This window comes from Morus notabilis, unplaced genomic scaffold (genome assembly GCF_000414095.1).
Source record: "Morus notabilis unplaced genomic scaffold, ASM41409v2 Scaffold1906, whole genome shotgun sequence".
Lineage (NCBI taxonomy): Eukaryota > Viridiplantae > Streptophyta > Magnoliopsida > Rosales > Moraceae > Morus > Morus notabilis.
Genome location: NW_010357949.1, coordinates 31,659 through 45,635, shown reverse-complemented (window position 1 = coordinate 45,635; position 13,977 = coordinate 31,659). Strand labels below are relative to the sequence as shown.

Here is a 13,977-nt window from a genome sequence, read left to right as displayed (position 1 = left end):
TCCTTAAATTTTATGTGGGTGTCTAAAGATTATAATAGAGTCGCTCATGAGTTGGCCAAATGATCTTTATAGTCGGAAAAGTTTGGTTCATTCTCTACATGAGAAGTTGCTCCTAGCGTGGCATCTGTTTTATTTTTAGATATTGAATAAAGGGACTTTCCAGAGAGGGAAAAAAAAAAAAAAAAAAATCTTTGTCCTTGTCAATAGTCAACATCACGTGGTCCATCTATACTCTTTTGTCTTCATTGCATTCCACGCTTTAATAAAGGGAATTATATAGTATTATAAAAAACATAGTAAACCGATGTGTACACAATTTATCACTGATGCCATGAAATGAGACCCAAAATCATATTATAAAACTTATAATCTGACAAAAAGGTGATGAAAATCAGCGGCCAAGAACTGGATCATGCCAGTGTATCGTTTTATACTCCCACCACAAAATTCACCAAAAGAGAAAAAACACCCCCAAAAAAAAAAAAAAAACAATTTATTTCTTACGTAAGAAAGAAAAAGCCAAACACAAATTCTACTCTTCTCTCGTCCCTTCTCGTCAGCTTTCATTTTCACTGTCGCTTTGAACTTTTGTCAAACATCTTCCCTGCATATGCAAATATATACAAACATAAACATGCTTGGTTTGAACTTTGAACTCTTCTCCGACTTTTCTCCTCCGTCGTTCGCGGAGCTCCGGAGCGATAATTGCGGGTGTATGGGATTGGGATTTGGGGGTTTTCCGCTGTGACGTACGAGCTTTCGTTTTCCGATGGGAATGGAGGATTTCGGCGGCGAGATGCCGGTGGGGTTTAGGGCTTTGGAGGCGTTGGGGAAGGGCTTCGATCTGAGCAGCGATTTCAGGCTCAAGTTCGCCAAGGGATTGGGGGAGTCTTGCGGCGGCGGAAGGTTGGTGGTTCTCGATGAGACGAACAAGAGGGATATTGTGATTCCTGGCTGTGGCGGAGGGCTCGCGATTCGAGGAGTTTCCGAGGATATTCGATGCGATAAGGGAGATCGAATTCGGTTCAAATCGGATGTTCTTGAGTTCAATCAGGTCGGATTTTGAGTCCTTTTTTTTTTCCTTTTTACTATTTACTTTGAATTTTCTTAGTTTGTGGATTTTTTCAGTGCTTGATTATGTTATTTGTTGCTTGTTTTGGGCTCTACGCTGAAAAGTTTGCTGATTTGCGGCTCGGGAAGAAGGGAATAATTCTTTGTAGCACAAGCTAGTGTATAAAAGTTGTTCATGTTAAATTGAAGTAATTGTAAGAAAATGGTTACACAAACTCGAGCTTTATTTTATTAGAACGATGAAGAACCGCATGATATGGTCATTTTCTCTGTTATGAAGACGCTTTACTCTGCGTGTACTTGCTCTCACTATTGTTACGGATTAAACCCCTTAATTCTTAGCCCTAATTCTTTTTCTGCGAGAGCAATAACAAACTTTCAGCTGCGGCAGGTTTTCACTATAATTAAGAAGAAGATCAGAAAAAATTCACACTTCGGTTCGCGCCTCTCACACTCATATTTGCTAACTCTATGTGATGGTGATAATTAGGCTCCACACACCTAACAAATATCAGATAGAATTTCTGGTTAAAATTGTCTCAAATTTACTGATGATTTTCCTTAAGCTGATTAATGACTTTGAATCTACTAAAGTTAATCAATTATGTCATAGAATTTGACAGATATCTAATTATTACGTTTGTAGTACGCATAATATTAGAGCTGACTCCTGGGTGAGTTTACAATATCTTTTAGTGCCAGTTTGGATAGTGGTATTATTGATGCTTTTGTATGCATACGTTTTGCCAAACTTTGCTCTTATCAAACCATACAATTTCGCTAATATTTAGTAATCGGTTTTGTTTTGTTTTGTTTCCATGCAGATGTCTGAGCTACTTAATCAGAAATCTTCGGTTCAAGGAAAAGTTCCTTCAGGCTATCTTAACTCCATATTTGAGGTGACTGGAAATTGGTTTCATGACGTTGCAGACACCAAGTACCTAGCATTTGATGGTTACTTCATCTCATTGTACAACTTGCACCTCACAGCGTCTCCATTAGTGCTACGTGATGAAGTGAAAAAATCTGTTCCATCTCATTGGGATCCAGCAGCATTGAGTAGGTAAATTTTAAAGTTTGATTTGATAATATATTTGAGGTGACTGGAAATTGGTTTCATGACGTTGCAGACACCAAGTACCTAGCATTTGATGGTTACTTCATCTCATTGTACAACTTGCACCTCACAGCGTCTCCATTAGTGCTACGTGATGAAGTGAAAAAATCTGTTCCATCTCATTGGGATCCAGCAGCATTGAGTAGGTAAATTTTAAAGTTTGATTTGATAATATATATATACACCCGACAATAACATGTCAGGCACCAAAAAAAAACAAAAACAATAGAAAGCATGTTTTCTTAGTGTGTGTATATATATATATATATATATATGTTCATAAGGGGTTGTAAAGATGCACGTATGTAATAAATTCTTTTCTAATATATATATATATATATATATATTTGTTTTCGGGTCACCCGACAATGTTATTGTCAGGCACCAAAAAAAAAAAAAAAGTAATACAATAGAAAGCATATTTCTTTAGTACATATATATGTTCATAAGGGGTTTTAAAGATGTACGTATGTAATAAATTCTTTTCTTAGTTCATATATGTATCTTCATAGGTACTATAAAGTGGTTTTTATAAATTCTTTTCTTAGTTTATATATGTATATTCATAGGTACTATAAAGTGGTTTTCATGTAATAATTTGCTTTCCTGTTTGGAGTTTTGATCGGTGATTGAAATTTCGGGATGGGGAATGTTTTGCTTTTCTTTCTTCCTTCTGCTGAAATATTTTGTACAGGGACAGTCAATTGAATCAATGAAGCAGTGCATTGTTATGACTTGATAATGATACAGTCGTGATACTAATCAATTTTATTAGGCAGGTTTATCGAGTCATATGGAACACACATAATAGTGGGGATGGCTGTTGGAGGTCAAGATTTAATTTGTGTCAGACAAAAGTCCTCGTCACCAATTCCTCCTGCTGATCTAAGGAGACACCTGGAGGATCTTGGAGACATTCTTTTCTCAGACAGTAGAAGCCCTTCCCTACTGCAGAGGAAAACAGGAGATGGGAAACACAAAGTACTGCTTCCATAATACTTCCTTTTTCATTTTGTACCATTTTTCCTCTTTTCGTATGTTTATAGATAGCCAATGAATGGGATTCGTTTCTGCAGGTACCTGAGGTCTTCAATCGTATATTGCAGTCAAATACCATGCAGCTGACCAGTATTTCAGAGACATCAAGCAAGGATGTAAGTAAAGAAATTGAGAACAAAGCTACAATCAACAATTACTATAGTCTATTTAGTGTTGTTATTCTAACTTTCTTGTACAGGGTCTCACTGTCATTTGTTCCAAAAGAGGAGGTGATGTGTTCTTGCATAGTCACTGCAATTGGCTCCAAACAGTGGCTGCTAAGCCAGAAGCTATCCATTTTAAGTTCGTACCTATTGTTTCTCTTCTTACTGGCATTCCAGGCAGTGGTTATCTTAGTCATGCAATCAATTTGTATTTACGCTGTAAGTGTTTACAGCTTTACTATATAAATATATATATATATATTGTGATGTTGCATATCAACTCCACAATCTGCATAAAGTATCTATGCCAACCATTAACATTGTTTTGTGAAGCATCTATGTTTAAAAGAAAAGGATTCAGCTGTACTCCTCAGAGGGTGTGGGTGGGTTTGAGATAGGGAGTTAGAGAAAAGATAAAAAATAATAATAAAAGAAGACAGAGCGGACTTCATGGTTTACATTTCTAATGAATAACCAGAATATCAGCACTGAAAATAGAAGTTTTCCTTGAGTTCTTGAAGCATCATGGAATTCACCTTGGTCTGCCCAAATATAATTTGTTTTGCCATTTTCTTTACTCCTTTCCCAACACTTATCGTGTCAAAATTTCTTATTCATTATTCTCTTTCAGACAAGCCTCCTCTCGAGGATTTACTGTTTTTCTTGGAGTATCAAGTTCCAAGGCAATGGGCACCTATGTTTTGTGAGCTGCCTCTCCGTCATCACAGAAGAAAGGCTGCTTGCCCGCCCTTGCAATTCAGTTTCATGGGCTCAAAAATTAATATTAGCTCTACTCAGGTACTTGTTTCTCTCTCTCTCTCTCTCTCTCTCTCTCTCTATATATATATATATATATATATGTATATATATATGTATGTATGTATAAATATATATATATATATATATACACACACATATGTAGAGATATATAGCACACACTCACTGTTGCATACATACGCATGTGAATGTTTGTGCAGAGTTCCTTGAGCACACTCATACATATATGCACGCTTACAGTAAATGAATTTTATTTGTTTATTTTTATTTTCTTCATTTATTGGACATATGAGAATTAATTTTAAATTGTATGACCTAGTGCATTTTTTAGTGACAGAAAATACATATGCTTAATCGCATGGGTGTTTTTATTTTTATTGTTAATTTTTGGTCAAGGTGTTGCTTGTTTGCTTAAGCAGATATTTGGGATGAGTTTCTATCTAATGTCCTTGGCCGCCCCATTTATTAAAAAAAAAAAAAAAAAAAAATTCCCACTGCCTCCCGAAATGTCTATCAATGAAATAAGAAATTGTAGATTATCTCATCTTTACAAGTGGAAACAATACAATGAATTAGCCCAGAAACTTTAAGGATCTATCAAGATATTTACAAAGTGTAGGAGAGTCTACTCCTCTCTAGAGTTCTCTATAACTTTTTCCTGGGTTCTCTAAGGATCATGCATCTTCTGGAGAGTTCTAGATGGATCACAAGATGTCTACATTTTTTCAAAAAGATCTCGAGCTTCCTTCAAATTGCCTTGATCTTTCTAGGTCTTCTCTAATATTCCATTAGATGACAGCATTTAAGGAACACTCTAGAGAATCCTAGAGCCTTCAAACAAGCCTTCTATGCGATAATGGGGCAAGCATGTGCAGTTCGTGACATTTTCCCCCACCTAACTCATCATGCAAGTCTCCTTTGGTGGATTGCTAGGTAGTATTAGCATTCGAGGCGTGCGTCTCAAGGTGCGCTTTGAGGCAGTCAATTCTTGCCCTGAGGAGCATGCTCCTTATGGGTGAATGGAGGCTTGCACCTTGAATGAATGCTTGAAGCATGCACCTTGAGGAGTCTGAAATTTGAGCTTTGTTGAGAATTTTTTAGTTGTTCTAGGTCTGTTTTGAATAAAATTCGTATTTTAGGTTAATTTTTAGCATTTCTGAGCACTTGGGTTTCCTTGGTTAAAAATTATAATTACAAAAAATCATTATTGGACTAAAACACACGATAAAAATAGGACACACATCTTGGGCCTTTTATGGTTTTTGTTTTTGTTTTTTTTTTTTTTTTTTTTTTTTTTTTTTTTTTTTTTTTAACCCCAGAAAATAAAAAAAAAGGCACCCCCTTTTTGGCGTTTTTTTTTTTTTTTTTTTTTTTTTTTTTTTTTTTTTTTTTTTTTTTCCTTTTGTTTTTTGTTCAGCCCAGAAAATAGAAAACAGAAAGCAAAAATGAGGCTTAGCCTCAAAAAGCGCCTTTGGGCTTTAGCTTCAAGGCCCACCTCATACATGAGGTGTATGCCTCCTTTCAATAGGCGTAGGCTTAAAAACCTCAGTACTTTTCTTGAGTGCCTTGTGCACTTTTAATCTATTGGCTCATGGCAGTGCTATTATATTGAGGTAACTCAACTAGATGTAGTAATGTAATAGTCTGGAAGATAGATAAGTGACAAAGTCAGTCGAATAAGTTAAATAAGATACACTGGAGTACCACCATGATTAGGTTTGTATAAAAATTAAAAAAAAAAAAACGTCAAACCGCAAAAACCAACCAAACCAAACCTTTAGCTAATTTTGGATTAATGGGCGGTTTTTTTAGTCATTTTGGCTGGCGGTTTGGCTAAAGGTTTCTCCGACCGCTCAAAAATATACTTATATACTTTTTTATAACTTTAGACAATTACCGTAGAGCATAGGCTGCAGTGTTAGAAGTTGAGCAGATGGGTTTTGTCTCATACTGAGAACAACAAAGTTGAGTGGAAGGTTGGTAGTTTGACTCAAGGTTTTACCATGGTACCGTATTCATGATTTAGTTTTTGGTATCGAAGGTAAGTTAGGGTAGGCTAATAAGTGGGGATAGATTTTGAAAACAATAAGAGTCTTAAATGTGTGGTATAGACTGAAGAATGATATCACTTACATATTGGATTACGTTAGGAACCTGGGTTTCTCTTAGCCAAACAGCCCCAAGACTCACCAACACAACAAACACAACAGAAATTGACTAATAATTTGGATGAAATCAGAATGAAGTTTTGTTAATCAAATTCAACACCAACTCAACAAGTCACAATTGGCAAAGAAAATCAAGGAAAATACTAAAGATAGTGGAGTATTCGAGGGCCTCATTCATTTCACCGATTCGAGTTTTCAGTTCCAGTTTTGCCACAGTAAAAAGCTTTCATAAAAAGTCATATATAACTTATTATGCTAAAAGTTCTCACATAAAGTCACATCTGAACTCGAATTAAAAACTTGAATCGGTGAACTGAACTCTGAAGAACTCCTAACTTGGTGGTATTCGAGAGACCACCAACTCTCCTAAGATTTCCCAAATTCCTCACAAATCACAGCCTAACCCCCACTCAATCCTAAACCCCACTCAACCCTAAACCCCCTCACTTATACTCCTAAAAGACTACTATTAACAAAGCCACAAGACCAACTATACACACACGCGCGTCATTTTTCTCAATCCAATTTGCCCCTCTTAGCCTATACCTCCTAAGGGCATATATCTAACATTACCCCCATCCTCAACTTCAACTGTGTCCCCAAGGTTGAATTTGAGAAATTGGCTGCGAAGAACCTCCAACAGCTCCCAAGTTGCGCTTCGATGAATTGAGGGAAAGGTCAATCATTTCCTCCAACGATGCGATTCTGTGAGTGTCCTCCTCCTTAGGTTCTTCCACGCCGCTCTCGTCGGTGACCAACAAAATTTGAAGTTGCTTGTTCTTGCACCTATGCCCCAGGACGTACTTTTCATCACATTTATAGCAAAGTCCTTTCGCACGGCGTTGTTGTATTTCTTCTTCTGAAATCCCACAGTAGTCTCCTGCTTCAACCCCGGTGGACTAGAAACCGTTGGTGTAGGTGACTTTCCCCTCACTTCTCTACCTTCTATTGGGGTATTGACTCGAGGAAGCTCTTCGGAAAGTAATGTTGAGTGGTCGGTCCCTCACAAAATGAATACGAGCGCACCAAGCCACCCGCTCGACCAAACTTTATTCTCCCCGGCTTTTCCACCGCCTCATTCCTATCTTCAATTTGCTGGTCTGTCTCCATAACTTCTAGAAGTGTTGTGGGATAATGCATCTTCACCTCGGCTGGCACATCCTCACAGAGTCCACTAGAAGGCACTCAGCATGTTTCTCACTGGAGCCGAAACCATCCCACTTTGCCTTAGCGCCATCAACCTCTCCATTGGGTCACCTTCCTTGGCCCCACTAAATTGCTTCAAGATCGCCGCCCTCAAGTCCCGCCATCCCACAAACGGATCTTGGGAGTCCGTCCACCTAAACCAATTTAAAGCTCAACCCTCCATACAAATCGAAGCCTCCGACACCTTGTCTCTTTTCAGCACCTCATAAATGTCAAAATAATGCTCTGCTCTAAAGAGCTGGCCATATGGATCCTCTCCCGCGAAGATTGGCATTTCCATCTTTTTTCCTCAGATTTCCCCTCCTGCTCGCACCCCCTCCGGAGTCTCGGGACGATGAACCCAATTCCTTTCCCACCCTCGATCTCCCGGTTGTAGCTCCTGATTGAGATTGTGCTCCCATTGATAAACTTCCAACTGGAATTCGGGTCCAAAACCCCTTCTGAAATCTTCCCTAGCAAGATTCGTGTCTTGTTCCCTGACCCGGCAAGCCCCAGTTGCGTCTGGATCAGGGCTGGGTTCCCTGGCCCGTTGGACTCTTCTCTGACCCGAATAGGGTCCACGTTGTTCTCTGTCTTCCCACTCAAAATTAGGCAGCAAAACAGGCCTACGTCGCTGCCCTTCCACCATGGCTGGCTGGCCATCCATCGGCGCTCCTCCACGCGGCCTAAGGTTGCTGTCCGCCCCCAGATCGCCGCCGATCTAGTCTCCTCGACGCCGTTCCAAGCCGATTTGCCACCAAGTTCAGGTTCCAAACCATATGGGTTGAACCCTAACTCTCTCCTTCGTCTCAAACTGTCTTCGGCCACTTGTCCTACCACTGGAGCTCCGGCGCGAACCCAGCACCGATCGGCTTCCCCCTTCGCAAATCCACGCGGATCTGGTTGAAATCCCCAAGACCTAGACCTATAATGTCCTCGCAGAACAGTTCCGGCACCTCCGCCCCTATATCTTGTTTTGAGATGTGGAGTCTAATAGCGTTTGGAAGCAAGGAAAAGCAAGAAAAAAGGATAAGAAATCGATGTAGTGCTGCGGCCCCATTCAGTGGGCGCCGCAGCACCAGAAGACTACATACTCCGCGCCGCAGCACCAGAAGACTACATACTCCGCGCCATGGCACTCTAGAAATCGGCCTCACAGCGCCGTAGCACCAGAAGACTACATACTCCGCGCCATGGCACTCCAGAAATCGGCCTCACAGCGCCGCGGCACCAAGGTTGAGTGCCACGACACCAGTGAGCTGCGCACAAGGTGTTTCGTTGGGTGCCGTAGCACCGAGAAGGTAGTGTTGCGCCCGTGGGCAGGTGATCTCAAGGTCGGTTTTAGGTGACTTTTAAGGGCTTTTTTGGGCTTTTCTTGTACTCTATAAATACCTAATGTTGTAGGAACTTAGGGTGACAAATTTTCAGAGAGAAAATTTGGAGTGTGAGGTTAGGAAACATCTTTTGAGTGTGAGAGAAACACAAAGTGAGATTGAGTGTTTTTCTTTATAAAGAATTTATTCAACTGATTAGTGGAATCTGAGGAGGCAGAAATAGGATGTAGCCATATTGGTGAACCTGTATAAAATTCTTGGTGTGAATTTTACTTTAATTTTTTGTTCTCTGTTATTTGCTTAGGTTTTAGGCAAATTTTTCCCAACATATCTCCGTTCTGCCCGCCACAACGACATTTTGCCTGATTCCGGCCGAGATCAGGTTGACCCAGACCTCGAGGGTCGCCGATCTGCTCCTCCCTTTGCGGATCGTCACGGTTTTGTTCCAATCGCCCAACACCTAAACGCTTGTCGCTCTGTTCAGGTGTGCCTTCTCCATCGTCGTGAATTGGGTTGCCGTCGAAGGAGCAAGCCTCCTCTCCATGAGCGCCTCCAAACACCGAAGAGCACCCTGAACCTCCCCGATTTGAGCTCCCAGCTCAGTTCGCAACCCAAATTGGGGAACTCGGGTTTCTCTGATACCAAAATGTTAGGAACTCGGGTTTCTCTCAGCCAAACAGCCCCAACACTCACAAACACAACATAAATTGACTAATAATTTGGATGAAATCAGAAGGAAGTTTTATTAATCAACTTCAACACTAAACAAGTCATAATTGGCAAAGAAAATCAAGGAAAATACTAAAGATAGTCTTGGAGTATTTGAGAACTCCGGAGAACTCCTAACTTGGTGGTATTCGAGAGACCACCAACTCTCCTATGATTTCCCAAATTCCTCCCAAATCACAGCTTGACCCCCACTCAAGCCCAAAACCCCCCTACTTATACTCCTAAAAGACTACCACCAACAAAACCAACTACACACACACGCTAGTCATTTTCATTGAGATTACATTAAGACCCCATCAATCCAATTTGCCTTAGCCTATACCTTCCTAAGGGCATATATCTAACATATTAGCTGTTCAAAAATATTTTCCAATATCCATATCCATGAGATGTGAAATTTGGCAAATTGGGTAGGGTATGTGAAGTTGCTGAGCTCATCGAGCACCCTATTTGTCCATGATGCAGGATTGAATATGAGATGATGTGCGCCTAAAACCTCTTGGTCTAGTGGCATTGGAGGGTTTGGGTGAGGTGTTGCGGGTTCAATCCCGTCTTGTATCAAATATATATATATATATATATATGAGATAATGTGCTTCTTGCAGTCCTTTTTAAGGTCCCAAAATTGTTCACCAATGCCATTATCTCTCCAGTAACCACTTATTCCGTTATTCTGGCTTCCTTGACGTTGGACATTGTCTTTTTTGTTTTTTTGTTAATTTTATATGAACAGTTTCCTTTTTCGTAGAGAATTTGCTTCTCTTGGATGAATGTTACACGCCAAAATATGAGAATTATATGTTTAGTTAGTTTTCTACTTTGTAGTTTGTACGTTGCTTGTTTTCCTTTTATTTTGAATTAGCCAACATGTTTAGCTTAGATTTTTAGATAAATGACGGACTTGTTCCTATTTTCTTGGTAGTGGATTTTCTAGGTAGTTGACGGATGAGAACGTGTGTTTAGTGGCTTTTAATTCTATTTTTTAGATTTTAAATTGTAATTATCTCGTACTCTATTTAGTTCAAGACATGAAATTAAGCGAAGAAAATACATATTTGGGCATTTTACGCCTTTGGGAGGGTTGTCTTCAATTTGGCGGTTAAGGTTCTCTGGTTAAAGTTCCCTCGGATGAACTTTATTGTCTTTTTATATTCATTCAAGATGTGAGTTCGTATCATTTGGTATCAGAGATGGACTATGGAGCAACAGTTAGAGCAACAACTGGAGCGTCTCGGAAGGGCCGTGGAATACTTACTTCTTGGCCTAAAAGAAATTAGAGCACGTTTAGTATAAGGATTTTAGAACCCGGAACCATGATTCTTTTTCAAAACCAGTGTTTGTTTACAAAAAGTAAAAGGTGGTTCTGATTTGACTCACCCAGAATCAATGTTTGGTTTGGATGGTTCTGATTCAAAGTTTGAACCTTGATGTGATGTTTTAAACCAGAATCACTCATGATTCTAAAACCACACCCTTCTTGGTTTTGGGTGGTTCAAACCCCTGATTCTGGTTCTGGTTTCAAAACCATGATTTGGATCCAAAATCATGAATCATGGTTCTAGTTCCAAAATCAAAACTAGAATCACTCTGATTTGAACCCTCGTACCAAACGAACGCCTCATGACCCAGTTTTTCAAGATGATGGATGCTAAGTTGGAGCTGTCATCAAGCAAAGTTTTCCAAAGAGTTGGCTGAAGTTTGTGCTCCGGCAATACACAGTCAAGAAGCTCAAGAAACTGCATATGAAGGTTTCCAAGAAGCACGTTGCTTTACAAGTATAATATCTAATCTTGCAATCCTACCACAATTCCAGTGAGAAAAAATATAACGAAAAAGCGAGGCTAGGTGATGAAAAAGAGAACTCAAGAACAACATCGTAAATGCAGATCCGGTTGTCATGGTAAGGAATCACTTAAAAAAATGAAGAAAAACTTACGGAGCCGGCTCATATGCAGACAACCACGAGACTAGAAGAAACAAAGACCAAGAAACAACCTCGACAGTCATCCTTGAGGATAAAGGTGTCATTTAAGTGGGGCGGAATGTTGAACGCCAAAATTTTAGAATTTTATGTTTAGTTAGTTTTCTGCTTCGTAGTTTGTATGTTGCTTGTTTTCCTTTTATGAATTAATCAACATGTTTAGATTAGATTTTTAGATAAATGACGGAGTTGTTCCTATTTTCTAGGTAGTTGTTGAGGGATGCGAACGTGTGTTTAGTGGCTTTTAATTATATCGTTAGATTTTAAATTGTGTTTATATTATACTCTATTTAAGGAGTTCAAGACAATAAAATTAAGTGTGAAGAAATACATATTTGGGCATTTTACTCTTTGGGAGCTCTGAATTGCTCAAAAACTCAATTTGGAGACTAAAGTTCCCTCCAACAAACTTCATTGTCTTTTTATATTTATTTAAGATTACGAGTTTGTATCAATGAAGTTGTCTCGTTACTCAAACATGCTTCGTCACATATTTTGTTCTTGTATTTATTAATGCCATGTAATTAAACAACATAAAATTGCAGTATTAATTGTGCAACATTTAACTTTCTACTTTGTGCCCATTTTAGGTTTCAACTGATCAAAAACCAGTTGTTGGTTTACGATTATATCTAGAAGGGAAAAAGTGCAATCAGTTAGCACTTCATGTACAGCATCTCTCAAGTCTGCCTGATAGCATGAACGTTTCGTTTGACGACAATAGCAAGAAGAGGCCATGTCGGTGGCGAGGCTCCGATGACTATGAATTCAGTAATCAATTCTTAGAACCAGTCAGATGGAAGAGATACTCAAATATCTGCACATCAGTGGTTAAGCATGATCCAGACTGGTTGAAAGGAGACTCGAGTGGAGTCTATATTGTAACTGGTGCACAGCTCATCAGCAAAGGGAAATGGCCAAAGACCATACTTCACCTCCGTCTGCTTTTCACTCACCTACCCCATTGTTCCATTCGCAAGACAGAATGGTCCGCGGCACCAGAAGCTTCTCACAAGTCGAGTTTCCTCACGAATTTGAGCACAACATTTACTTTCACTCAGAAAACAGTTGCTGACCATCAGAAGCAGGCACAAGCCGTACTCAACTCTGGCGTATATCCTGATGGCCCGCCTTCATCTAGTCGATCTGCAAAGCTGCGTAAATTTGTGGAGACAGCGGAGGTGGTACGAGGGCCGCATGACGCTCCTGGGCATTGGCTGGTAACGGCTGCTAAACTGGTGAAAGATGGAGGTAAAATCGGCTTACATGTAAAGTTTGCATTGCTGGAATAGTTGTGGTTGGAGTTATTGTTGTATATAAATCAAGAGTGGGGTAAATGGTTTTCTGTTGGGTTTATGTGTTTGATTTGTTTATTGCGTTATTCTTATTGATGATATACCATGCAACAAATTGGTCTACTTTTGTACATCATAATTTTAATACCTATGTATGAATTTTGCTTGGTGTCATGTCATCGTTCGTAATTTCACTTCGTTAAGATTTTATAATTTCACCTTGGTGAATACATCTATTAAGCATATTTCCATACATATAATATAGGATTAATTTAAAAAATTCTCCATGAATTATGACTTTTTCAATACTTTGTCCCTTAAATTTTAAAAAATAACATCCGTTCTTCTTAAATTTTGTTCTGTTAATAAGTTTTTTTGTTTTGTTATAATAAGTGACGGAATTCGTCACGTGTCAAGTACATGATCCATCTGAGGAGGGTATTATCGTAAATTAATTTATAACAACCTTTCTAAACAATAAAGAAAAGTCAGATCTTGAACAACATAAAGGTTTGGAAAAAAAAAGGTACCCAGAAGACGTAAGAAATCCAATAACAGGCAATTTGTCAAATGATTTGCGTACAAAGTTTACAACAAGAAATTCAACAACAGCACCACAAAACAAGCATTTCCTTTGGCTTTTATTTATGGGATAAGAAGTTTCGTTGGTTTTGAATAAATTGAACATAAAGAAGAAAAGAAAATAAAAATGCTTGTTTAAGAAGTTTATGAATGAAGAAAGGAAAGAAGTGAAGAGGGGGGGTTAAGAAGTAACCTCAGGGGAGAATCTTCAACTTTAGGAGGCTGAAGAAGTGGAAATGGAGGAGTTTGAGCAGCTGCTTTAATCTTCATGGGTCGAATGCTGGAATTCTTTGAATTCTTTAAATTTGAGTTTAAGTTTGAGTCGTCAAAAAAAAAGTCAGTGGGTCTTCCGCCTGGCTATCCATGACTAATAAACACATGGTTGAATCGGCCATATTGATGAACAAAATGAGGGAAAAAAAAAAGAAGGAAAATGTGGAAAAAAAAGAAGGAAAATGAGGAATTAAGATGGTGAATTTTTTTAATAAAAATGGAGAATTATTGATTAGGAGGGTATAAGCGTAATTGCGCTTTCA

The 13,977-nt window shown here is 38.9% G+C and overlaps 1 protein-coding gene across 4 annotated transcripts; it reads left to right on the top strand.

Annotated features, from left to right (window-relative positions):
* Positions 1-527: 527 nt before the first annotated feature.
* Positions 528-13,030, top strand: LOC21386672 (MACPF domain-containing protein At1g14780). Of its 4 annotated transcripts, none has more exons than XM_024177272.1 (8): positions 528-1,054; positions 1,896-1,970; positions 2,171-2,330; positions 2,964-3,169; positions 3,265-3,342; positions 3,426-3,609; positions 4,022-4,188; positions 12,155-13,030. In XM_024177272.1, the coding sequence occupies exons 1-8, from the start codon at positions 770-772 to the stop codon at positions 12,854-12,856; spliced, it is 1,857 nt and encodes a 618-aa protein (XP_024033040.1). In that variant the 5' UTR covers positions 528-769; the 3' UTR covers positions 12,857-13,030. The 4 variants fall into 4 exon arrangements, with proteins under 4 accessions (XP_024033040.1, XP_024033039.1, XP_024033037.1 ...); XM_024177269.1 differs by having other exon boundaries at positions 530-1,054; positions 2,171-2,334; positions 2,968-3,169; XM_024177271.1 differs by lacking the exon at positions 2,171-2,330 and having other exon boundaries at positions 529-1,054; positions 1,896-2,130.
* The last annotated feature ends 947 nt before the right edge of the window (positions 13,031-13,977 follow it).

What these genes read in the sequence shown, in the direction of transcription:
- LOC21386672 (XM_024177272.1), top strand. Translation starts at nt 770, where the DNA reads ATGGGAATGGAGGATTTCGGCGGCGAGATGCCGGTGGGGTTTAGGGCT. An exon ending in ATCTTAACTCCATATTTGAG is followed by an intron (nt 1,971 to 2,170) that starts GTGACTGGAAAT and finishes AATATATTTGAG; the next exon opens with GTGACTGGAAATTGGTTTCA. An exon ending in TTGGGATCCAGCAGCATTGA is followed by an intron (nt 2,331 to 2,963) that starts GTAGGTAAATTT and finishes CAATTTTATTAG; the next exon opens with GCAGGTTTATCGAGTCATAT.